Source organism: Glycine max, chromosome 5 (genome assembly GCF_000004515.6).
Source record: "Glycine max cultivar Williams 82 chromosome 5, Glycine_max_v4.0, whole genome shotgun sequence".
Classification (NCBI taxonomy): domain Eukaryota; kingdom Viridiplantae; phylum Streptophyta; class Magnoliopsida; order Fabales; family Fabaceae; genus Glycine; species Glycine max.
In genome coordinates, this window is record NC_038241.2 from 3,698,671 (window position 1) to 3,725,053 (window position 26,383).

At 31.2% G+C, this 26,383-nt stretch overlaps 2 protein-coding genes across 3 annotated transcripts; both read left to right on the forward strand.

The window, feature by feature from the left end:
* The first annotated feature begins 5,013 nt into the window (after positions 1-5,013).
* LOC100796750 (FKBP12-interacting protein of 37 kDa) lies at positions 5,014-12,337 on the forward strand. 2 transcript variants are annotated; one of them, XM_014775453.2, is made up of 14 exons: positions 5,014-5,303; positions 5,388-5,427; positions 5,510-5,577; positions 5,674-5,741; positions 5,843-5,879; positions 6,172-6,259; positions 6,384-6,448; positions 6,545-6,622; positions 8,903-8,950; positions 10,009-10,062; positions 10,492-10,653; positions 10,997-11,066; positions 11,473-11,528; positions 11,963-12,337. In XM_014775453.2, exons 1-14 carry the CDS (start codon positions 5,277-5,279, stop codon positions 11,972-11,974), a joined length of 873 nt encoding a protein of 290 aa, XP_014630939.1. In that variant the 5' UTR covers positions 5,014-5,276; the 3' UTR covers positions 11,975-12,337. The 2 variants fall into 2 exon arrangements, with proteins under 2 accessions (XP_014630939.1, XP_003525542.1); XM_003525494.5 differs by having other exon boundaries at positions 12,004-12,337.
* A 3,841-nt stretch (positions 12,338-16,178) lies between these two features.
* Positions 16,179-21,439, forward strand: LOC100798883 (galactinol--sucrose galactosyltransferase). Its single transcript, XM_003525498.5, has 5 exons — positions 16,179-16,840; positions 16,936-17,554; positions 19,650-19,827; positions 19,972-20,339; positions 20,775-21,439. Exons 1-5 carry the CDS (start codon positions 16,221-16,223, stop codon positions 21,336-21,338), a joined length of 2,349 nt encoding a protein of 782 aa, XP_003525546.1. The 5' UTR covers positions 16,179-16,220; the 3' UTR covers positions 21,339-21,439.
* The last annotated feature ends 4,944 nt before the right edge of the window (positions 21,440-26,383 follow it).

Below are 26,383 nucleotides of genomic sequence, written 5' to 3' on the forward strand. Positions count from 1 at the left end.
GAATATGGAGAGTGTATGAAGAAAACAAGGAGGAGAGCCATCTAACCCAAAAAGAATGCCTAAAATATCTAAAATCATATTTATCGTGATCTGCTTTTTTTTCTAATCTTGAGTTTTTTATTATCATGTTATAAGTGTAAAATTGTCATCAACTTTTTCTCTGGATCTTTTTTCCATTATATTTTTCAATCTATAAGATTCAAATGAGATACTTTACTTAAGAAATCTAAACCCAAATTCACTCGTACCTTCATAGTGATTTTAAATTATAAGTACGAAAGCATTTTCCTAGAGACATTTAAGAGAACAAAGAAAAAATAGCAAACAGTTATACATTGATCAACAGGGGATAATTTTTGTATCTAACTATTTATTTTAATTTATTGTGCAAAGACCTTCCAATCAAAAATAGCAAATTATAACTAAATAAAAAAAATGAAGACGAGGTGTGTGAAAGAGAGAAAAAACAAAAAATTGACAACGATTGCAAATCAAAGGCATTGAAAGCAAGAAACAAGGAGTCAGTGGCAATTCTTATTGATTTTTTTTCTTTGTTACCGATTCTCATAGAGGAAGAACATTTTTGTTACAATTGTTATTATTTTTTTTTTTTTACCAATTTTCTTTTGTTTCAAGTTGCATTACAATTGTATGTCACAATACTTAAGTTACTCCAACTGATCAAGTTGTATTTTTATTTATATTTATTGTAGTATATGCAATAATGATTTCCCTCAAAGTATCATGCTTCCTTAGATATTTTATAGGCGTTCAAAATTTGTTTTGGATGTGTTGAAAACTAATTTTTTACCCATGCAATAGCACGGAAATTTACTCTTATTTTAGTACCTTCCTAATATTTATAAATGCATTTAATCATTATCATTTTACATTATTAATTTTATTTATATATCTTTTTTTTACCATATTTATATATCTCAATATTATTTAGGTGTTCAATTTATTATTCAAATCTTTTTTATGCTATAATTATGCGTGAGTTCAACGGAATTACTTAATTTATTTAAGAGTATTTCACTTGAATAAGAAACATTGAATCAGTGAAAATAACAAAATCGACCTTAAGTTATTGTTAGTCTTTGTGTGGGTTAATATATATAAGTTTGTTAATTGGACCAATACCTATGGATTACTTGTTAGATTTCTAATATCAGAATTTTTTATAGTCACTATATATAATAAATTATATATATTAATCTTTACTTCTTATCCATTTTTTAATAGCTTTTTCAACTAAAGAAACAATAAAGACTCTATACTGCTTGACCATTTAATTATTGAAGCATTTTTCATGTATGTTATAAAGAACGAGTGCTTTACACTGTTGCATATAATGGTCAATTGTTTTTTTTTTCTTTTTTGAAAAAGTCCAACCCATTTGATTAACGCGGTATTAACAATTACAAAATTTACATTATTGGTTTTCTCCAATAGATTAATTGACTCGAAACTATTTTAACTTGCTACTATGAAAGTTTGGAATGTTCTATTGCCCATGAAATATTAAAAAAAAAAAAAACAAAGGTGGAGTGATCTCATGCATGAAAACATTTACCATCCATATGCATAGTCTCATAGGCAACTCATTCAACTTTGAACACGATCGAGAACCAACACGAAGGCAAGATTATCCGCACTAATAATAACTTTTTTAAAACCAAAAGAATAAAATATGGAAACGAGATAATATGACGTAACAAAATTCATCTTATCACTAACATAGTTAACTCGGTTTGTCCTTCTCACCTCCTCCACTTACAACACTGCCTCCCCCGCCTTCATATGCCGTACTTAAGAAATGATCATTGGATGATTAGTGATAGATTTGCATGTGTTTGAAATTTGTATGAATTATTTTACATGCATTCAATTTTTTTTCTCTGCCACGTGAAATTTCAATACTTAGAATTGATTGTTGGAAATTTTCAATAAACCTTATAAAAATATCAAATAAGCATCAAAACACGTTAAGTCAAGGACGTTTTAAGGAATACCTGAATCCATAGAGCTTGATTAATACGCAACGAAATCTTACGGTAGTTACGAACAATTAGTTTAATGACCTTCCTCAACCAAATCACCTTCTTCCTTATGAGACCTTTGTTTTCTCTTTGGATGGGGAGAAGAGAAACTTTTTGTTAATCTGGTGAGGAGTATAACCATGCCTTATGTTTTAAATTTATTAGGGTTCTCATTATCCTTTAATGGATCAAACTAATTTCCGCTTATTAAGCTCATATCAATTATTCGTTGACAATGTAATGAACTCACTTAAATATATCATTTTATATTTTATATTAAACCCATTTAAATATAAATAACGTAGTCCATATTAATTAATTAGAAATTATAAAATTCCTAACACTGATATGAAAAGGATCAATCTCTCCAAAATTTCAATGCCTTATACGATGTTTTCAAAATTTAGGTCATAAAAACCGAATAGGAACATTAATGATTTGGGAGCATGTCTCTTAGAGCAAACCTAAAAAAAAAAACAATCTACATATATAGTTGTATCATAGTAATTACCACTCAAAGATAGAGTTGTACTTCATTCGGCACATTGAGGACAGTTCCAACAATGTAATTCGATCCCTCCTCCAGGCGATTCAGGTCTTCCAGTCGCTCTTGTTCTTTCTCGCCATTGCTCCTCCTCCACTTTCTTCTCCTTCTGCAGGTTTTTTCTACTTATTTATTTTTGCTGGTGAATTTCAGAACCTGCATGCAGAGACGTACATTCTTTGAATGACTACGCACAGTCAAAGAAAAATGCGACCCTTGGATTTAAAGTTATTTTTTAAAATACGCCCTGCCTCACGATCTTTCTCCGACAGAAACCTCCCACGGAATTGAAGGATTCACAATGAATCCTTGAAGGTGATATAACTTAATCACCGTTCAACTTATTGCCTCCATGATAATTGTTGCACATGCATAACTTTTCCACTCAATTTATACAACAATTATCTACTTTTTTTCCCCCTCATTTATTGCTTAGTTTGATCTCAGATAAGATTTAATGCTTTTATTGAATTTTATTCCTTGTAGATAAGTTTTTGTTTGGGCCACTATTTGATTATGATTCGGGTTGGGGGTGTGGGGTGAAATGGTGTAAAGATATTATAAGATATTGATATTGCACGTGTGATCAATATATTCTATGCTGTTAAAATATTATACATAATTATGATATTATTTTATTATATATTATGATGTAATTGTTTTGCTGAAATTTTACTCCCGATTACTTAGACACACTTATTTTTGAAATAATAATCATGAAAAAAATTTATCAAATAAAATGATCATGAAAATGTTAAAATTGAAAAAAATGTGCTAATTAGGTCACTTTTAAGGCAAAAAAAAGAGGCGAGTGGAAATAAAACCACACTGAACATTCTAATTATGTTGGCATCCTCGATGATAAAATGCCACACACATCAAGCTAAGAAATCTTATTAATAAAAAAGATAGGATAACAGAAAATCACGGGGAGTGGACAAAAATCAAACCCATGGAAAGACAAACTATTTGAATCTATATATAGTTTGTAAAATCATATTTATTCTTATTAAATTCTGTAGCTATCAAACAAGGGACCGAATCCCACCAATAGAAACCATGAGAAATAGAGGCTTTGGTGGCAAGAAGGTCTGCACCAGTATTAACTTCTCTAAAGATGTGACCTGCCAAAAAGTTCATAGAAGAAGTAAAGTTTATACAATTGCACCATCCATTAATAGATCAAGGAACTAAAACCGGGTTTTTGAAAGGTTGCACAACCATGGAGAAGTCGCATTCAAGTCAGATTGATGCATCCTTTATTGCTGCTGGTTTCAATTAGGGTGTTATGTGTCTAATTTATTATATTATATGAGAGCAAAAGTGTATAACTTAAATATAATTTTGTTGTTCTTGTTTAATCCACAATCTTGTTCTCTTAATTATAAAATAGGGACATTTGGTGTTTATATTTTAATTTTTTTTTTAATTTTGGTTCAATATTTAATTTTATCTATTGTTTTATTTCTTTTATTTTGGTACAATTGAATATTAGACTTAACATATTCATAAGGTATAATCAATAAATGATTTAATTAATTAAAATACAATAAATAAAAGAAATAAATATAGACAAAATTAAGTATTGGATTAAAATTATAATTTTTTTAAAATAAAGAAATCAAATGTCTCTATTTTAAAACAAGAGAACCAAAAATTCAAATTTGACAAAATTGGAGGACTGAAGCTATATTTAAGTCAAAAGTGTAATTTAAATGATATTTTAAGGGAATAAAATATTTTATCCTTAATAATATGATTTTGTAGCTTTGTTTTTAAAGACGCTTTGAATTAAAGTATGACTACATTGTAATTTTAAATATTTATGTATCATGACTTTTAATTAAAGTACTTTGTTATTTTAACCAAATTTAAATCAATAGTAAATATACTTTTATATTTTTTTAACTTTTAAAGAGGCAAATCTATCATGATTATATTTATACTACCATTATAGAAACAAACGAAGGGAATAAAACCGCCCAACTCTATATGTTGAGGATCTAATTTGTACAATTGAAAGTCAAGAAATCAAAATCAAACAATTACTATATCTAATATAAAGGTTAAAATTGTAATTATATTTTGGCTTAAATATGTTTTTATCCTTAATAAATACTTAATTTTTGGATTTTTTCTTAATATTTTTTTTTGCCTTAAACTCCTAATAAAATTTATCAGCAAACATAAAATTTAATAATTTATTATAGATTAAAAAATGTGTCAATAACAAAAAAATAAAATTGTTATTTGACCAGATATTTAACGTAAAATAAAAATTTATTAAAGAACAAATAAAAAATCGCGTATTTATTAAGGATGAAGAATATATTTAAGTCTTACTATTTTTTTTAGGGTGTGTTACTTGAATGATTGAGCCTATTTTACATTTTAGATTGATGATTTCAGAAGCCAAAAAGAGGATGCAGAAGCCACTCGGAGGTGCAGGAAGCAACATCGTAGAAACATTTATAAACCCATGAAATTCGTAATTGGGCCGAATCCCATTATCGTCCATTCCAAGAGAGAAGCAACTAAGTGCAGTACATTATGGAATTCAGAAATTGCAGATTCAATTCAACGGTTGAGTGTTGATTCATTGTACTTGTACTAGCAGCAGCAATTTGTTTCGTGAACACTTGCAGCTTCGGTTTCTTAATTCATCTTCGCTAGGGTTTTTGAAGTTGACGATGGCTTCCCCTCCTCATTTCGACGACGTAAGCCCCAACATTTTTCACCCCTCGCCACTTGCTTTCTCACGCGCAATTTGCTTAACATTTTCCATTTCTTCTCAAACGCAGGACTTTGATTTTGGAGGCGGTTTTAGCGGAACGCAATCAGGTGTTGCTTTTTGTTTTCAAACGCACGTTGTAATTGTTGCGCAAATTGCGATGGTTCCATTGTTCTGATGTAGATACTATAGGTAATAAGAGGCCATCTCCCGACTATGACGAGGATGAATATGAAAATGATCCTTTTGGACACAAGAAGGTAATCGATAACCAATTCTTCATGCTTGTTCTATCGGATGTTCGAGACTTCATTTTCTGAAAATCTAAAACTGCAATATGTGCTGTTTGCGTTCAGGCCAAATCAAAAGCTGAAGAAGCGGCTTCTGGTGTGACCACAGGAATGATTTTGTCTCTTCGTGAAAGGTATTTCTAAGTACACCTGGTGTGGAATGTAGTTATTATACTCTCTTAAAATTGCGTTGAACTGTTTGCGCCTAAAAATTTTCTGACTTTGTTTTTTGCAGTCTTCAGAACTGTAAGGACATGCTTGCTACATGCCAAGTATGTTTTCCTTTAACAAATTGCTAAAAAAAATTGAACTACTGTTACTGTTATTAAGGGAAGCGTACTTTAGTTATAGTTTTTCTATAAACTCTATGATTATGAATGATGTGGATAGAAGAATGCCCATATACACTCTTCTGTTTATTTTAGAGATTAGAGATAATTCACATAGCAGACCCTAAGCTGTTGGAGTTGAGTATCTTACCGGCCTGGCCCAAAGTTTTGCATATAGGTTGATTTGTATCTTTTTGTTTCCTAAAAACGTTTCCTGGATCACTGTATATTCCAGAATGAACTTGAGGCTGCAAAATCTGAGATTCAGAAGTGGCATTCTTCATTTCAAAATGAACCTTTTATATCTGCTGGGACCACTCCAGGTTAGTTTATGCTTGTTAAGCAAGTGGCATATGTATTTGTTGTTCATGAAATGATTTTTTTAATAGTTGTTTGCTGTGTTTTAAATATATAGCTAAGTAATTATTTATGCTTTCTACTTTCTAGCACCGAAATCGGTGATTAATTATCTTCAAGCTCTGAAATCATCTGAAGAGTCTTTAAGAGAGCAGGTTCAGGATTTAGTTTTTCATTTTCCTGCTTCAAAACAATTCAATATACGTTGATCATATTTTGTTGACCCCATTCTCTTGTCTATTGGTTATCAGCTTGAAAAAGCAAAGAAAAAGGAAGCTGCATTCATTGTCACATTTGCCAAACGGGAACAAGAGATAGCAGAGTTGAAGGTTGGTAATAATATTCTGAAACTAAGGTTTTTATTCTTTATAGCAGTTGTGCGTGTTATTTTAATTATTTTGTGTTATAATACCAGACTATATTCCCTTTTTCCCTTAGAAATAATATATTTTTCTTGAGATCTCCAATGCTTCTTTAGCTGAAGTTGCTGCAAAGCTCTATAAAGCCTTGAATCATGAAGGGTTTTATATCACCTAACAGTTATTCACCTGGTTGGAAGTTAGAAAGCATTTGCACCACTCAAAATTGAACTTTTCTTTAGAAATATGTGCTTTGGTTTCATTCTGTTTAGTAGTGATATGTCGGTTACCATGGTTGTCAAAAAATGGTTTGATGGAAAGAGAAAAAAAAAGTAACAACAGAATATGAATGCTACTGTGAGATTGGAAAGGTGGAGTGATCTTGATTCCAGCAGACTCATTTATGCTTGGATCATGTTCAGCTATCTTGTCTAGTCATAGAATTGTTATGATCTTACAATCCTGCTGAACCCACCTTAGCCACAAAATGCACTTGAATGAACAGCCAAATTTTTAAGAGGACCCATACCAAACCCTGAAGATGGCAGCGGAAAACTAACCAAAACTAGAAATCCAAATTCTTGTAGCTGCTTGGCTGTTGTGACCTTAGCTGCAACTGAAATCTACAATTAAGGTAGTTTTTGGCTAAGGTTTTTTCTTTTAGCCTTTCTTATCCTTCAAAGGAAAAGTTGAGTCAAGAACTTGAGAAAAACTCTTAAAAATTAAGAAGTTTAATTTTTTTGTATAATAAGAAAAGGGTGGAAAGTACATTTCAAAAACATAGTATCCAATAGTGGTCATGATAGTGGTGGAGCAGCAGTGTGCTGCTATGCAAGCATTATTGCGTCTCAGGTTTGTGATGCGGCTAAAATTCTGGCACAATGGAGTGGCAGCAATCCGCTCCTATGGTGGTTACTTGTTGGTAATACTAAGATGTCATTTTCTCTTTGCCCTATTAGGGTTTTGGGACTTATAAGCCAAGCCACTGCCGCTGATTTTACTAATCCCCCAACTTTTTTTATGTTGTTGCTATTGTTATCATCATCATCATCATCAACTCTCACCATCGCACACATGTTGAAGTTGGTATTCTTTTTTACTTAATATATATATATATATATATATATATATATATATATATATTCTTGCGAGGGCGAGTCCTGGTGCAGCGGTAAAGTTGTGCCTTGGTGACTTGTTGGTCATGGGTTCGAATCCGGAAACAGCCTCTTTGCATATGCAAGGGTAAGGCTGCGTACAATATCCCTCCCCCATACCTTCGCATAGCGAAGAGCCTCCGGGTAATGGAGTACGAAGTTTTTTTTATATATATTCTTGAAAGCATTTATTAGAGAAATAAAATAAAATACTATTTATTCTATTTAAAATATATATTTCTAAAATTATATATGCATCATTATGATATTTTTTTTACAAAAAATTACTATTAAATAGTTTTTGTGACAATCTAATAATTATTTTATTGATTTTTCAAAAGTTTTGTCACCATAATGATGAATACGATGATATTTTAAGTTTCTAAAGAACTAATTTATTGTAGATTAAATTTTGAGAAACTATTTTGCTGATAAAACTGATTGAGGGCGAGCCCTGGTGCAGCGGTAAAGTTGTGCCTTGGTGACTTGTTGGTCATGGGTTCGAATCCGGAAACAGCCTCTTTGCATATGCAAGGGTAAGACTGCGTACAATATCCCTCCCCCATACCTTCGCATAGCGAAGAGCCTCTGGGCAATGGGGTACGAAGTTTTTTATTTTGCTGATAAAACTCTTAAAGACTAATATACTGGAATTTTAAACAAAACTAGTTCAGTACCAAGATTTTGAAAGATTATTCTAATGACTTGTAACTTTAAAAAATTAACTTAAGTTTGCTTCAAATATTACGTAACATTTATTTTTAAAATTATTGAAAGTTTCTAATAAACATTAAATATTTTGGTTCAATCATAAATTCATAATAATACCAGTGAGCCATGTTGGTTCAATGATTGGTATGATTTTTAAAACCTTGGTATGAAAGTCAAGAAAAGCTTGAAATTGATCCATTCTGTTTGGACCATTTTATTTAACCTTGTCATATGATTATGAGTCTTATCTTGATTAGAAGATTCAAAGCCAATTGCAATTTACAGATTTTAATAGTTTATATAATTATATTTTTAAATTTTATTTAGTATTGTTATTTCTAGTTTTAATTTTATCTTGTTCATGTGGCTTTCTAAACTTTTCCAGTCTGCTGTACGGGACCTGAAATCTCAATTCAACCCAGCTTCTATGCAGGTATTGTTTATAATTGAGTGTTTTTAGTGTATCTCTAAAAATAATTTTTTTCAGTGATCATTCTTCATTCTTCATCAATTAATTTCAGAAAGCACTATAATTTTCCAACTTCTTTGAGCCGTTTAAATATTGTTGTACTGATTCCTTGCTTTTGTTTCTTAGATTTTTATTGGATTTTATGTTGTGCATGTCTCATCTTTTAGCAGAAATGTTTATGCTATGTTATCAAGTGCTGAATAGAGATTTCAAGTTTGCAGCATGGATGATGGTCTAACATCGTCTGTTTATTCGCAAAGTTCTTTGTAACCCAATTGATTTAGTTCAGTTAAAATTTCAGTTTAAACCAAGAAAGATTTATATTTTTCCTCCTTGAAAATAGAGAGATAATTCCTCAAGAAGTTTTCCTCGAGTTGAGCTTTTATTATGTTCTGTAGTAAATAAAACCTGCAATGTTTAGTTGGTTGTAATTCTGCAAACTCCTTTGTTTTATATCTCCCCTTATCTTTTAGACCATTTGGCTTTTGCTACTATATGGTACAAGAACTGGGTTGTTAAAATATTTTGTACATGGTAAAAGCTTGTTTATAATGCTAAATTATCCTGGAGGCCACTGTTAGCTGTAGACTGTTCAGGTTTTTTGGGATCTTGACTGCCCACTTATTTAGATAATGTATATCAACTGAAAAAGGGTGGGTAGTGGAAAAATCACACTACTTGCCAGTTGCCAGTGTGCTTTTTAGTTAAATTTGTTTAATAGATTTGTAATGACCCTGCTACTGACTCTGGGGACTGATCCTGCTGGGATATTCTTTGCTAACGTCTGAATTCAATAGTTGTCACAGAAAATAATATACTGACATTGAATTTGATAAAGGTTGCTCTGTTGTACTTTTACAACTTAATATATGTTCATAGCCGCATGTGTATTGGTTGAAACTTTAAAATAAATGTTGCTGTGCAAATTCCAAATCAATTTAGCTGTATGTTGCATTTCATTTCTGTTTTTGGTTCTCCCTGAAATGGTAGTACTGTATTTCCTTTTGCAATTTAATTTGCAGGCTAGGAGGTTGTTACTAGATCCAGCAGTTCATGAAGAGTTCACACGATTGAAGGTTTGTTATTAAACTGTTTTTTATTTTTATTGACTTAAGTTTGGTCTTCTGAAACTTAAGGAACTGATGATTATGTGTCATATAACTCATGTTGTCTTAGGTAAATGTCAGTCGAGGTTGTTGTCGTAGATTTATCTCCTCAGAGATATAGATAGTGAAGAATTGACTTGTCTTCCTCTATTATGAACAATGCTCTGTTTATTTCATAATTGTAATTCCATCCTTTGTTCATTGAAGAATTTATGAAGACATTTTACTACCTTGGATGTAACAAAATGAAATGGAACCATTAGTTTTAAATGGAAGAGGGTAAAAAAGCTTCCTAGTTTTAGAATGTGATTCAAATACAAAGCATAGAGACAGAGAGGATATTTACATTGGTGATGATTCAGTCAAGTGTTTCTTACAAGAGTTTTCATCTGAACATAGAATTTAGTTGAAGAAAAGGATAAAAAAGTAAAGGAGTTGCAAGATAACATTGCTGCTGTAAACTTTACTCCCCAAAGCAAGATGGGGAAGATGCTGATGGCTAAATGTAGAACCCTACAGGAGGAAAATGAGGAGATTGGGAATCAAGCTTCTGAGGGCAAGGTAATGTTCTATTATTTGCTTTATGCTTCTGTTACTTTTTTTAACCTTTTACCTCATTCGCCTGGGAGCTGATTTTCTCCTACTACCCTAATTCCAAACAATGTTATAAGATACAATGTGTGGGTGTGTGTCAGTGTAGAGAAAATTCAGTATGATGTTTTTTAATACATATATGTTGAGCTGATGGAAATTTTTTATATGGTATTTGATGTCTGGAAGTAATGTTACATGAGTTAAACTATTAACCCAACTTCAAAGCTTATAGTAACCTAATTTATTGGTCATTACTTTGGTTGTTGCTGATATTTTCTTTGTTCTTCCTGTTTTTTTTCTTGGTGTGTAGATGCACGAATTAGCAATGAAACTTTCAGTGCAGAAATACCAAAATGCAGAACTCAGATGTCAATTTGAAGGTTGTTTGTTGAGTCAGTGATTTCATCTGATTATCTTTTGGCATTTTAATGCCTTGATCTTTTAAACTAGCTTCTCAATTATTGCTAGTTTCCTGTGTCACTCTGTCAGATTCATTAAAGAAGTTCATATAATCAGATTAATATTCATTCCAAAATACAAGCAAGATAATAAAAAAATATTAGTGTGTGGACTTCAAAACTAGAATTTGAAGTACTAGAGATATTGTTATAGGTGAATGTGCTGAACTTGGGACATTTCAACATGTTAAATGCTTGTTAAGAAGGAATCTTTGATATTCGATCCATAAAATTGGAGTAGAGGGGATTTGAAGTTATGCAACTGGTGATCTGTTATTTTTTCTGCTAGCGTTTGCAATTTAATCTTAGTCCTTAAAATTGACTACAGGGTTGCAAAAGCATATGGATGGTTTGACAAATGATGTGGATAGATCCAATGAAATGGTTTTCTCTTATCCCTACCTTCACCTTTTAATGTTATTTTTCTCTGCATGTTTGCTTCGCCTTATGCTTTATTTGTTTCTTACCAACAATGTGAGAAATGGAGGTTAGTGGTCTTGGGGGAAAAAACCATTTTCCGGACCTGAACAAAAACTTGAGTTAGGCAAAGGCTTATATGGCATTCACGAATCACAAATGCTGATTTTTGGGACTACAACCAAATAAAATTTGTATATTTCTGTGTTTATATCAAATTACATTTTAAGAAATGTATGTAAAGTGTAAACATGTTATCAAATCTTTTAAAATCTTCCGCCATTATTTCAGATTTGTATTTTCTTATAGAAGTTGTTTCTCATTCGTTATATTTTCCGCCAAGTACACATTTATGTTTTTTGGGATTTTGTAATGTTGAATTTCTTGTTCACGTGTTTAAGGCAACAGGGTGAGTAGTCAACTCCAATGGGTTTTACTGCAGGTGTTAATGTTGCAAGATAAATTAGAAGAGAAGGATCAGGAGATCCAAAGACTAAAAGATGAATTACAACCAAAAAGCCTCGTCGTGGAGGACGAGAAAACAGATCCAGCATCTAATAGGAATTATGATGAAACGATACCTACTGAAGCCGCTAAGTAGTATAACTTTAGACTTGAGAAGTTTGAGTAAAATAGTCAAATTTGTCCATGAAAAGAATGACGGGGATGTTTTGATCTCTAAAAGGAAAATGATCATTTCAATCTTCATCCCTCAAGCTTGTAAACATAGAGCACTTTAGTCCTTTCATCCAATAGATGAGTTTTGGGGGATCGAATCAGGTAAAGTGAATATTTTTAGGAATAAGTTGTGTTTATTCTAAAAGTTTTTGTACCGTCAATCATTTCTTTACTATTCACTATATATATATATATAATATTTCCAATTATCATTCGAATTATTTTCTTGGCAAATGTGCAATTGTGAATATGGGGAATGATTTTGCCACCGCTCGGTAATACCAACGCTCCTGTGATGTGTGGAAAGTTGAATTACACGGTGAGTGATGATCAAACTTAATAAGCAGTATATATACTGGCAGTTTTTATAGTATTATTTAATTATAATTCGTCAGCATAATGAATTTATCAATTTTTGAAATAAATATTTTTGAAAAAGTTATACTTAATTACAAATTTTACCATCCAATTATTATATTTTATGAATTTCATATTTGGAAATTTTATTACTTATATTTTTAATTTTTGCATATTTTACTGATATTATGCTTACTAATTCATGGGAGTTAATTTTGTTTTGTTGTTAACATGATGGTAGAATTAGTAAAAAATGAAAAATAAACTTCAGTGCTATAATGTGCAAAAATTAAAACCTTGTTATAAAATTTGTGAAAATAAAATTGAATTATAAAATTTACAAAATAATGATACTTGATGATAAACTATGCCATTAAGTTAAAAATTATAACAATTTTCTAATTAATTAATGATATAAGAAAATTATACTAACAATAAATAGAAATGGAGCTCAACAAATTTGGTAACTTGAAGAGAGGCAAAGGGAAAATGTTATTATAAATCGATAATGCAAAAGTAAAGGATAAGCATAACAGGGGCAAAAGTGATAGACGTATGCGGTGAATGAAGGGTTACGTGTTTCAAAAAGAGAACAAAGCGGAAAACAGAGCTTGTGAGCTTGCCACGTCACAAACTACGGGAGAGTTATTATTATGGATGAACACAAATTCCGAGCTCAGTATTATTTCTTCAGACGGTTAAATCTCTCTTTAAGAAAGTTTTATAATTTCAACTACTTCATATTCTATACAACTATTTATATTTTTATTTGTTTATAATATTATATATATCATTAAAATATTTTTAAAATTTAATTAATTATTATCTTTAATGTTCATGAAATATTTTTCCTTAAAAATATGAAACCCAAAATTGGATCATTATTATAGTGGACTTTGAGGAGAATCTTGCTCGAGGGGTAACGGATTTTTAGCGTTCGTTAAAAAACAGTTTATAAAAATATTTCTTATATTAAAGTTATAAAATTTATTTAATATTCTGTAGCAAAAAAAAGTTATTTAATATTTAATTGTTCAATATACAATTATTTTTAATTAATATCTTTCAAGCACTGTGTTAGATACGTGCCTATCTAAGTTTTTCTCCACACCGTAGTCCTTGAAATTAAATTTTGTATTTTTCAAAGAGAGTTTTCACTGATTGCCTCCAAACTGGTATGTTATGTTTGAAAAATATAAATTTTATGTATAATTATTAACTGTTTTTAATGTTATTTTAATTAAAATTATATTTATTTTTACATAATTAATGTTAATTTTTAATTTCGATTTTTTTACAAATAATATTAAAAATATTTGTAAAAATTGCACCTAAATTTTATTTATGTAAAGTTAACATCAACTAAAAGAAGGACAAAACTTACATACAATTCTACATTGTTATATCCAATTAGAATTAGAGTTTCTGTCAATGTATATCTTTTATTTTGCTTAGGATGTTCATGTAATTTTATCCTTGTCATAGTTAGCTTGACGAGGAAATTGTGAGACATCATAAAAGTTTATTTTCTTCTCTCTTTCAAATGCCAAATAACATAAGGATGTCAATTGTCAATGCATTTTTATCCTTTGCATGTGAAACTAGCTTGATGAGGAATTGTGAGAGATCATAAATGTTTTTTTTCCACCTATTTAATATAAAACATCACATGTTAATAATGTGTAAGGGTTCATGCACGTGAAATGAAACAGCTACGTTGAGACAAATTATTGGTTAAGCATATTTTAATAAAAATACTCAAAGCAAATTATGGTAAATAAAGCATATCAGTACGAGAGTACCCTTGCGTAATATGGTTTAGTACCTCAAGATTTAATGGCTACTTGGGATGCAGAGTCCAATTTGAACCCAGCTCTGCCCAACGTGATCCTAACCAGAAACAGAACCAAAATCTATGCGACACTGTGACCAACAATATATAATTACATGGCTTAATAGCTAAGGTAAGACCATTGATCAACTTACAAAATCGATCTCTCATTATAAAAATCTTTCTAATCGTTTACCTCGTCGTTAAAGTCCTTCTCCACATTAAAACTGTTGAAGTCATCATATTCGTTTTTTTAAAAAAAAAAAAATTATTATTTGACTGGTTGAGATTATGAATCTTATCTAGCTTAATTAGCATGTTTCTCTCAAAAAAAGTTAGCATGCATGTTGTCGAAAAACTTCTGCTAATAAGACCCTTTTACCGTTTTACGTATCATATAATAACTTTCAAAAAATGAGACAAACCACCACCAATGGCACATACTGTCTGTGATTCTTTTTAGAAATTTTTTTTATAAGATATTTTTTAAAAATTTTTAGATGTATTAATTATTTTTTTATATATATTTTTACTTAATTATTTTTTCTTTAAATATTAATAAAAAATAATTAAGTAAATAAAAAGATAAAAAAAATAATTTAAAAATAATAATATAGTTAATTAACAAATTTAATATGATTAATTAAATTAATTTTTTTTAAAAAAATTAATTAATTAATTAAAAGAGTCTTAGAGAGAAATATTCATTAATCTTTATATGGGTTTGCGGATTCAATGTTCAAACATGAATTTTGTGAAGTTTCTAGGAGACTCTTCAGGAAGTGTGGAGAAAGCAAAGCATGCCATAAAACGGGTTTAATGGGATCTCATTTATTAGGACGAAGCAGCGACTGAAAAGACTTTTGATTAAATATCAAATCCGTACTTTTATCTATTCATAATAAAATTTATTTTTTAAAATTTATTTGTTCATTTTACAATTTAAAAAGTATTAGTTAAAATTTTCAAACATTTGAATAAAAAGTTACTAAAACGAGTATTCAACTTAATTTTTTTAAAAAAAACTTTTTTTTTTTCATTTTCTACTAAATTTTATTTTTTTTATTCTAGTTAATTCTTGATTTGAAAAGTACCTTTTTTTTAATATAGTATTTGTATTAGAAACACCAGGTTAGATGCTCTAACAACAAACTTTGTTAAACATTTTTTATTTTTAAGTAACTTATATCGATAGCTGTGTTATGGCAGATGCTTTAATAAACAAGAAGTACTTTAATCATAATGACGTAAAACAATGTTGTGAGTGAATTGACTCAACTATCTTGTTAATCAGTTTGGTGGGTAAATTATAGTTAATCATTTTGGTGAATGAATAATTATTTTTATGATAATGAATAACGAAATAAACATCTTTCCATTCTAAACAAATTAACAACTTAATTATTAAATCAAATCAAAATTCATAGATTAACACAATAATATAAAATTTTAATACATGCATACGTAAAAAATGATATATTTAATAAAAAAATATATTTAATTTTTATTCGTTATAAATTTTTTTTAGAACAATAATATTTACACACCGTGAGTATAATTAACTTTGAATCCAATGAATTAGGTAACATATGTTATATCTTACTCAAGATTTTAAAAAAAATGAAACTTGGAAAAGAGCTCACTGTAAAAAGAAAAGTATAAGAGATTTAATTGGTGTAATTAAAATGTGAAGACAAAAACCATGTAAGACTTAAATAAAAAGAAACCTTAAATTAAAAAAAGGTTGCATTTGCACAGCTTAATTTCTTCCTTTATTATCAAGTCACTTCTCAATGCCTCTCTCACACTCTCCTTCCCCTTCCATGGCGCCAAGCCTAACCGCCAAGCAAGAAGCGGCGCTTCTCAACGCTAATCCACACTTATCCATAAAACTCCAATCCTCAACTTTCTTCGCTAACAACCACCCAATCCTCACCCAAGTCCCACCTAACATAACAACAACCACTCCACCGCCCCACGATGCTTCCACCACCCCCGCCGGATGCTTCGTCGGTTTCTCCGCCGACGAGGCACGCAGCCGGCACGTGATCTCCCTCGGCAAACTGAGGGGTATCAGATTCACGAGCATTTTCCGCTTCAAGCTCTGGTGGAGCACCCACTGGTCCGGCAGCAACGGCCGCGACGTGGAGAACGAAACCCAAATGATGATCCTCCAAAACGACGCCGTCGAGGGCCGACCCTACGTCCTCCTCCTCCCACTCCTCGAAGGACCCTTCCGAGCCTCGCTCCAACCCGGCCTCCACGACGACGTGGACATCTGCATGGAGAGCGGCTCCGCACGTGTCACCAAGTCACGCTTCCGAACCTCCGTCTACATGCACGTGCACGACGATCCTTTTACTCTAATCGACGAAGCGCTGAAAGTAATCCGAGTCTATCTGGGAACGTTTAGGTATTCTTTTTTTTTTTTTTTTTTGTAAGTTTTTACAAGCAATCTTTTTTTCTTAATCGTCCAATCGTTCTTATATCTCTTTGTGGAAAATTGAGGTTAATGGAAGAGAAAACCGTGCCGGGGATTATTGACAAGTTCGGGTGGTGCACGTGGGACGCGTTTTACCTTAACGTGCACCCGGAGGGGGTGCGGGAAGGAATTAAGGGCCTGGTGGAGGGAGGGTGTCCTCCGGGGTTGGTACTGATCGACGACGGTTGGCAAACATTTTGCCGTGACGACGAAACCGTGAGCGACGGGGGGAGTTTAAATTGCTCTGTGCCGGGGGAGCAGATGCTGAATAGGTTGATAAAATTTGAAGAGAATGGCAAGTTTAAGGAGTATAAGTGTGGGAGGGAGGGTAATAAGGGTATGGGTGCGTTTGTGAGGGAGTTGAAGGAGGAATTTAGTGGGTTGGAGTATGTATATGTGTGGCATGCGTTTTGTGGGTACTGGGGAGGGGTTAGGCCTAAGGTGCCGGGGATGCCGGAGGCCACGGTGGTTCCGACCAAGTTGTCTCCCGGAGCGGAGATGACTATGACGGACCAGGCGGTGGTGAAGATCATGGAGATTGGGGTGGGGTTGGTGCCACCGCATCGGGCGCATGAGTTGTACGAGGGGCTTCACTCTCATCTGGAATCGGTGGGAATTGATGGTGTCAAGATTGATGTCACGCATGTAAGTGTTTTTTTTTTTTTAATTTCTCCCAATCCTAAACTGCATTAATTGTTCAAACTTCGTACGTAGCTATAGATGAATTCATACCTTCATAGCATATACTTCCGTATTTAGTCAATTAATTTGGCAGGACACGTCATAGTATTATTTTTAATTTCACCGTTGTAAAAAATATTAATAAGTCTTTTTTTTTGTTACTATTAATCATAATATTGCACTTCAATTAAGTTTGAATTCCAGAAATGATAATAGGGACTTTCCCTACATTTATACGTAATCTATATTGAGAGGTGAAAGGATCGAGGTAATTTTCACGGAAAAAATTATCTGTATTGGAAAAAAAATTAAGAGAAAAATTTAAATTTTTCTTAAATTTACAGGTGTCAGCTGGATCACGATCCAGTCAAGTTGGATCATCCGTTAGACTATTTAAAAAATATGAGAGTTAAATATTTTTCTAGTTACCATAAAGTAATGTTTATTCTTAGTTTTAAAAATACATTGTTATCTTTAGTTTTTTATTTATGAAAATATAACATATATGGTTTTTATTTTATAAATGAGAAACTAATAATAGGTGTTTTTTTTTTGTGAAGGATAAAAACATGTCCTGGATGTTTTCATGAACGCAGGATAAAAAAAAGATGACAATCTATCTTTCAGAGACTAAATAAATATTGTGTTCTTTGTAGGATTAAAACTATATTTAGTCAAAATATAAAATCACACAATGTGAATGTCTTTTATATATATCTAATTACAATACAAATAATACAAACTGGCATGTATAATAAATTTATAATAATTATCTTAAAATTTATTATATATATATATATATATATATATATATATATATATATATATATATATATATATATATATATATATATATTTCGTTAGTTGGTAGTGTAATAATTTTTGCACAATGTCAGCTTATTAAACTCAATTAAAAATTATAAATTTGAAATGTAAGAGGTACATCATTGTAAGCTCATTAAACTCAATTAAAAATTATAAAATTCGAAATGTAAGATGTACATCATCTCAAAAGTAAGAATTTTTTTAAGGACTCAATAGTTAGATTTTAGAAAAATTAAATAATTAGAATCGAGATTCAAAAGTCATTAATTAAACAAGTATTTACTATCCATATTTAATATGGTTAAGTCTAGTGTAAATTTCTACACTCAATATCTAACACGATTGTTTCGAGTTCATTCATGTTTAAATTAACTCAGCATATCCATCAATTTAACGCAGCCTAACTCGACATATATTTTTTTTACTTGAGATAGATCGAGTTAATTGAGTGAAGTCAATCCATAATTACGTCCACTTGTATTTAATTTTTAATAAAATATAAATCTTAAGTCACATATATAGCTTAAATGATTGCATAATATATGCTAGTTACATATTATTTGAAATATATGCTAGTTACATATTATTTGAAATATAAACTGATTAAACATTAATTTAAATGAATCAAAAAATAAATGATTTAATAACTGATCACTTGTTTTGAAAAAATTGTTCTTGGATATAAATTGAAAAATAAGTAATTTTAGTATTTGAAGATAAAATTAATAGTGGATTTATCATATATTGTACAAACACATATAACAAATTATCAATGTGTTAGAATATCAATCATATTTTTTTAAAAGGAATCAATCATGCATATACGTTAGATGACTTACTTTATGCATTTTCACTTTAGAGAACCAAATCCAATTTAATTGTCTTATTTGGATAGAATTTTTAAAGTTACACACTAATTTTTAATAACAAAAAATATTTATGTACACTCATACTTCCATGGACACCAAAAATATAGAAATAGAAAAGAGAGGCTTGTAAATATAACAAATGTAGAAGAGATAGAGTGACAATTGCATATACATATAACTTTTTTTTTCACCTTTTCTTTTTTAGGTCTCAAATAGACAGATGTTTATGGATGATTTTAGTTTATATATATATATATATGTATATGTATATGTATATGTATATGTATTTGTGTTGCAGTAAAAGTAAAAATGGTCATCAATATATTCAGAGTAGTAATCAGTACTTTAATTTGCATATATGGCAGATTCTAGAGATGCTATCGGAGGAATATGGTGGTCGTGTCGAACTCGCTAAAGCATATTACAAAGCACTCACTGCTTCCGTGAGGAAGCATTTCAAAGGCAATGGTGTCATTTCAAGCATGCAGCAGTGCAATGATTTCATGTTCCTTGGTACGGAAACCATATCACTTGGACGAGTCGGTAAGTCTTCAATTATAACGCATAGACATATAAATTAGTAAAAAACTTTCATCACACAACACACTATTATAGTATTATTACTACAACAAATGCTCATAGCTAGATATTCATTCCATAAATGTGAGTTGTGGTACATTCATGCAGGTGATGATTTTTGGTGCACGGACCCAGCTGGAGATCCAAACGGTACCTATTGGCTGCAAGGGTGTCACATGGTGCACTGTGCTTACAACAGCTTGTGGATGGGAAATTTCATACACCCAGATTGGGACATGTTCCAATCTGATCATGCTTGTGCCGAATTCCACGCTGCTTCTAGAGCCATTTCTGGTGGACCAATTTATGTAAGCGACTCTGTTGGAAAACACAACTTCAAGTTGCTTAAGAAGCTTGTTCTACCTGATGGCTCCATTTTGCGGTGTCAACATTATGCACTTCCCACCCGAGACTGCTTATTTGTAGATCCTTTACATGATGGGAAAACAATGCTCAAAATTTGGAACCTCAATAAAGTAAGACTCACACATCATAATAACTAGGGCTATGTAAAATTTGGATTTTTTTAAATTTCAAACCGATCCATTTTATAAAACCAGTTTGGTTAATTGAATGTTTTTATAAAGTGGATCAGTTCAAGTTTTTTTTATTAGAAACAGTTTGGATCTTTAAATTTGGTTTGGTTCAATGTGATTATCCATTTTCTTACCTATATATGAATTGGTTATCCTAAAGAACTGAATTGGATTGAATCAAACCTCTTTTTAAAAACAGTTTGATTTTTTTTTTCAAAAAGATCCGTTCGGTTTTGAATCAATTGGGTTTGGTTTGGTTTGATTTTTTTCACATCCCTAGTAATAACATGTGTGCCTCTTTTCATATTATTGGTATCAATTTCATAGCAATGTGTATAGCATTACTCTTACTAGTGTTTCTTTTTCTGCTGACAGTGTTCCGGGGTTTTGGGTCTGTTCAATTGCCAAGGAGGAGGTTGGTGCCCTGTTACTAGGCGAAACAAGAGTAGCTCTGACTATTCACACTCCGTGACTTGCTTTGCAAGTCCTCAAGACATTGAATGGGGCAAAGGGAAGCACCCAGTTTGCATCAAAGGGGTGGACGTATTTGCTGTGTACATGTTTAAGGACGACAAGTTGAAGCTGCTGAAGTACACAGAGAGTGTAGAAGTTTCTCTTGAGCCTTTTAGTTGTGAGCTTTTGACCGTTTCTCCAGTGGTGATCTTACCCAGAAAATCAATCCAATTTGCCCCAATTGGATTGGTAAACATGCTCAACTCTGGGGGCTCTATTATGTCATTGGAATTTGATCAACAGGAAAATTTGGCGAGGATTGGGGTGAGAGGACATGGGGAAATGAGGGTATTTGCATCAGAGAAGCCAGAGAGTGTCAAGATTGATGGAGAATCTGTGGAATTTGATTATGTTGATAGAACCGTGAGGCTCCAAGTCTCGTGGCCTTGTTCTTCGAGGTTGTCCGTAGTCGAGTATTTGTTCTGAATCATGATTTGGTGTCCGAGAGAGCCGTGTAATGTTCACATAAACTGACTTAAGTGCATTAAGCAAATCCACCTTAAATAATAGTGCATAACTTTGTTTTATTTTTTTGAAGAAAAAAAAATAATGCTAATGCACGTTAAACAATAGTAGGTTTGTCCTGACATGGGTTTCACACGGAATAATAGATTTTTATTTTATTTTTATAATCATGCTACAAATATTTATTGATGTTGTTAAAGATTAATTTTTATCAATAAATCGGATTGAGCACTTTTAACAAAATATTCTTTCTCAATTATGTTTTCTGTCTTCAAAGACTTAAATTCAAAATCTTTTTTAAGCAAATTATATTTAGTTTAACTTATATATCAATATTTAAAAACTTTATGTAATTGTGTTAAATACTTAAAGAATAATATTGCCGTTCATAATGATCTTATTTGGTTCGAATATAATGATCTCCGCTAAAAAATAAATGTATTTTAAACAAATAAAAATGTAAACATATTTTGCATAAAAATAAACATAATTTAATTAAAATAATACATTTGATTATCTTAAGCAAACAATATAATTTTCTTTAACAAATTTTAAACTAACAGTTACATTTATAAAATAAATTTTTAACTATTTTGTGAGACAAAAATCCTTTCAAAGTCACAGTTAAGGTGTTTTCTCCAGGATTTAATTTCAAACCAACCGCAATTAACAAGACGAGAACCTTTTATGAGTTCATCTTAATAGATACAAACTTAATATCTATTAAACACTTCAAAGATCCAAATGATCCATCACTAAACACCCATTCAACAAATCAGATCTTAAGGATTTTACAACAACCAAGATACTTTGATCAAAATCTCAATGAAGTTAAAAAATTCTCAGTTCTTTTTTATCCAAGAGGATATACATACTGGGATTATATAGATGCCTGGAACAAAGTATTTTGGCATCAGAACAATAAGTTCAAACATTCATGGCTTATCTATTTCAAGACCAACACGGTTTATAATTTTTTAAATTGGTTTCTCCAATGGTGAGACTTTTTTGGTCTGATATCCGAGATCTTTCTGGAGCAAGTTCAACAAGTCTTTGCCCAATTCCAAAAAATGTATAACTCATGAATCACGAATTCCAACAAACTTAAAATATTTCTTCAATTTTGCTTTATCCTAGATTTTCTCTTGGCAGTACAGGTATAGTAAGACTGAAGGCAACAAGCAATGCCCATCACTTCAGCGACATGTTTTTGTCAAGTGGTGAAATCAATTTGACTCATCCAAAACTGAGTCAGAGTAGATTAAACTTTGGTTCAAAATCCACTCGACGGAGTTATTAAAAGCAGGTGATCCTAAGACTTCTTTATTCCTCAACTAGAAGTCTCAATTAGTTGTTTTTCTGGCAAGTTCCAGCTCCAAAGAAAATTTGACTAAAAACTTGAAAGAAGTTTTGCAATTGCTCCAATAAAATGAAGAAGAATGATCTTCCTCAAAGAAAGAAGACACTAATTCTTCAAGAGATGATGATGTTTTTTTACCAAAACGAGGATGACTGTTTTGGTATTTCTTTAAATGATGATTAATTTGAAATTACCGTTTATGTATAAATAGTTTCGATCACATAACTGATATTGTAGCTACAGTAGAAATTTTCGTCTATATAAGGAATCCTCAAATCCATTGTGAGGCACCATTTCAGACACAATCTTAGTCATGTTTAGAGAGAGAAGCTCTAAATCTATTTGTAAGATTTTCTTTCATTAATAAAATTTCAAGTTTTTCCTTCCATTTCTCTTCTTCTTGACTGATCTTGTGCGACTTTGCCGCCACTTCAATTTCTTCTCTCCTCCCCCCTTATAGATTCTGTTTGGCTCTGTTGTTGTTTATGTTTTCTTTAATGTTGCTTTCGCTTTAATTTCTTGTATATTTAACTGTTTTCTTGTTTTTTATTTCTTTTATTCATCATCATTTCTATTCTATTTGTACTCTTACTTTTCATTTGTCCGTTTGATCTCGAGTTTGCTGACCACTGGTATCAGGGCCTTAATATATATATAATCCGGGCTGACGCTTAGGTACGTTTGTTATGAATATTTTTTGTTCCCCTAATGACTTCGGAATTCATGTTCTAAATGCAGACAAAGTAGATTGTGTAGTTTGTTGGTAATTTGGTATAATTGGTTGTCAGTATAAAGATTTTGAACATTTCCTGTTGTTGGAATAAAAAACTCATGATCAACATACATAGTGCTCGGCAAAACATCAGCAATTTCGAATTTTCTTTTCAATGTCTTCTCCATAAGTGGCTACAGAATCTCATGATGCAAAGTCTAACTAATGCACGTTCCACTGAAAAAAAAAACAAGAGAACTGATCATATTCAAAAGAGAAGATAGTTGTGGAAGAAGGAATATTCCTATGATATTTTTAAGTTTCTGAAACGCAAGTTCAGTAAATTAATCATATAATGAGTCTTATGACTCGAGTTCATGAACTCAACTTCGCTTTATATGCATTCTCAATTCCTTTATTCGAAGAGGATGGTTATGCTTATGCCATGTGTATATATGACACGTGAGATTTTTACTCATTAAACTAATAAAGCATTCTTAGTAGCTAGTTAGTTGACAGGACATAGTCAACTCAATGGAGCCGTGATTGCGTAGTGTCGTTTGTGACCAATTTCACCTGTCCACCTCCAACTTTCTTCCTTCCTTTTCTCTTTGCTTCTCCACATTCTTTCCAGTTTTATGTGTTTGTTGGCCATTATTAGTTTGCCTTGTATGTAGAAGATTTTTAGTAGACTTGTCAACTTATATAATAATAAACTGTCAAGTCACATTTACTTTATACGAGAATCTAAAATGAATTTCGTTTATAAACAAATTACATAATTTAATTAACTTGTATTACTCTATTTAAGAATTATTCAAATATCTTTTCAACACCAAATAAAGTTGAGACGCACTGTGGAATAATTAACGCTTTGCCATGTTGGATCTCAACGTGTGATTATGTGATATGAAACGTATAAGGCATGTGCAACTTGACAATGACCATGATCATGGTTATAAGAAACACCAAATTAATCAAAGGGCTTGTTATAGATGTTTAAGTTTTGTTTTTTTAGCATTATGTATGTGAATTAATTGATGTAAAGTTGTTTCAGTTTAACAAATAACATCAAATCAAATTTTAATATAATAAGCATGTAATTTTGTTAAATACTAAAAAAGAAATTTTTGCTGTAGACAATAATTCAAAAAATTATTGTCTAACATAGTGGACCACTGGTTGGACTTGGGAGAGGAGATAGTCACCTGTCTTGATTGCAGCAAACTTGAGGCTCAAACCAATTGAAATTAGGGGGGTTTGGTTCAAAATTCTTACCATGACTGAAGTTGCAGTACTGATCCGTGGCCATAATAAAATTGGTCCCTGGTCTGTGCGCCTCCATTCTGCTGCTTTCTGAGGGCTGATTTCGTGGACCCTAAATCTGCCAGAGGTTCAGGCCCTTTGTTCTCTAGGAATGCAGTTGTCTTATCCCTTTCACCATAATTCCTGAGAGTGGAAAGAGAAAGATGGGTGGGTTATTAAAGAGACAATAACAAAAGCATGAGCTCTCATTTGATGCCTTAAGCTGGACCTCACTTGACCAACTTCGTAAAAAATCTGAATTTGTTTACACTTAACATTTTAATTTTATTATCTTATAATCATGGAAAATGAGATTGACTCAAATTTTATGTCACAAACAGATTACATCTTCAGGTCATTTTGACATATGCCTCATGATGTCAAAGTAAATCTTTTAAAATATCATTTTGTTTTGTGTTAGCATATTATATTATTTAATATATTTTGTATAATAATAAATAAGAATGAAAAAGTGTATTTGGACCCTAAAAATATCCACAAAACTATCTACAAGGGAAGAAGAAAATTACCTACATATTGGAGCTAGGTATAAGGGTGAGTATTTACTCACAAATTTACGCAAGTATAGGTACATATACAAATATTATAGTATCCATCTTGTCCTATCCCATACATGTCATATATATTTATTTATAATTATAATGTGTTACATTAGTAAATAATATATATTATATATATGATTTTATGTGAAAAAATAATTATGCATTTTTGTTAATGTTGTGACTAATAGTCTAACACTCACAGAGACATAGAATAGTGGAGTGGAACCCTAAATATAATTTTTTCATTTATGACTAATTTTTGTGTGACTAATCTTCTATTGATAGTTTTAATTATTATTTTTTATAGTCTAATTCTTAACCTTATTATCATGTTCTAGTTTGTATTGGTATTAGTGGACCATAACAATATATAGACTTAGGAGATAAACGTATGGAAAAATTGATTTTGCTGGTGAAGTCAAATATTCTATCGGTGTTTTTTTTAATAATTTATAATATATAATTATAAGCTAATTAGTTTTAATTTATTCTTTTTGGATGAGTCTTAGAAAGTATCGTCATCACATGATGTCCAAATTTAATTAAAGTTTATGTTAAGTGATTAGAATATTATAAACTTTAAGAATCGCTATGTCCAAGATGTCTGATTATCTTTCTAATGTTATTTATTTATGACTTGAGTTTGGATGAATTAATGTTATGTTTGATTATTTTTAATATTATGTGTGGATGCTTTTAAAGTTATATTTTCTAAATTTAAGAATGCATTTTTACTTTACTTGTAGTAATTGTTTTAATTAACTTCTTTTTATTGATTTATTAACTTTATACAAAAGTAAAGTGCAGGTCTTGAATATGGGTATATAGGTACCCAGTGGGTATGGAGGTGGGGATTAAAGATGTTACCTGCGCGGATATGTATCCGGATATGAAGATTTTTTTTAAAATATAAGTATGGGACAAATACTATAGGACCCTAGATCCTACCCATTGTCATCCCTAACAATAACTACTTGTTGGACCAGCGGGTTCAATAACTTAAGAGGGATAGGCTTAGAATGCAGAAGAAGCAGCAATCAATTTAATAATATTTTTTAAACATGCA

Coding starts and splice junctions, on each gene's coding strand:
- LOC100796750 (XM_003525494.5), top strand. CDS start 5,277: ATGGCTTCCCCTCCTCATTTCGACGAC. Junction 6,623..8,902: donor AAGAGATAGCAGAGTTGAAG/GTTGGTAATAAT, acceptor AAACTTTTCCAG/TCTGCTGTACGGGACCTGAA. Junction 11,067..11,472: donor ACTCAGATGTCAATTTGAAG/GTTGTTTGTTGA, acceptor AATTGACTACAG/GGTTGCAAAAGCATATGGAT.
- LOC100798883 (XM_003525498.5), top strand. CDS start 16,221: ATGCCTCTCTCACACTCTCCTTCCCCTTCCATGGCGCCAAGCCTAACC. Junction 16,841..16,935: donor GTCTATCTGGGAACGTTTAG/GTATTCTTTTTT, acceptor TGGAAAATTGAG/GTTAATGGAAGAGAAAACCG. Junction 19,828..19,971: donor CATATCACTTGGACGAGTCG/GTAAGTCTTCAA, acceptor ACATTCATGCAG/GTGATGATTTTTGGTGCACG.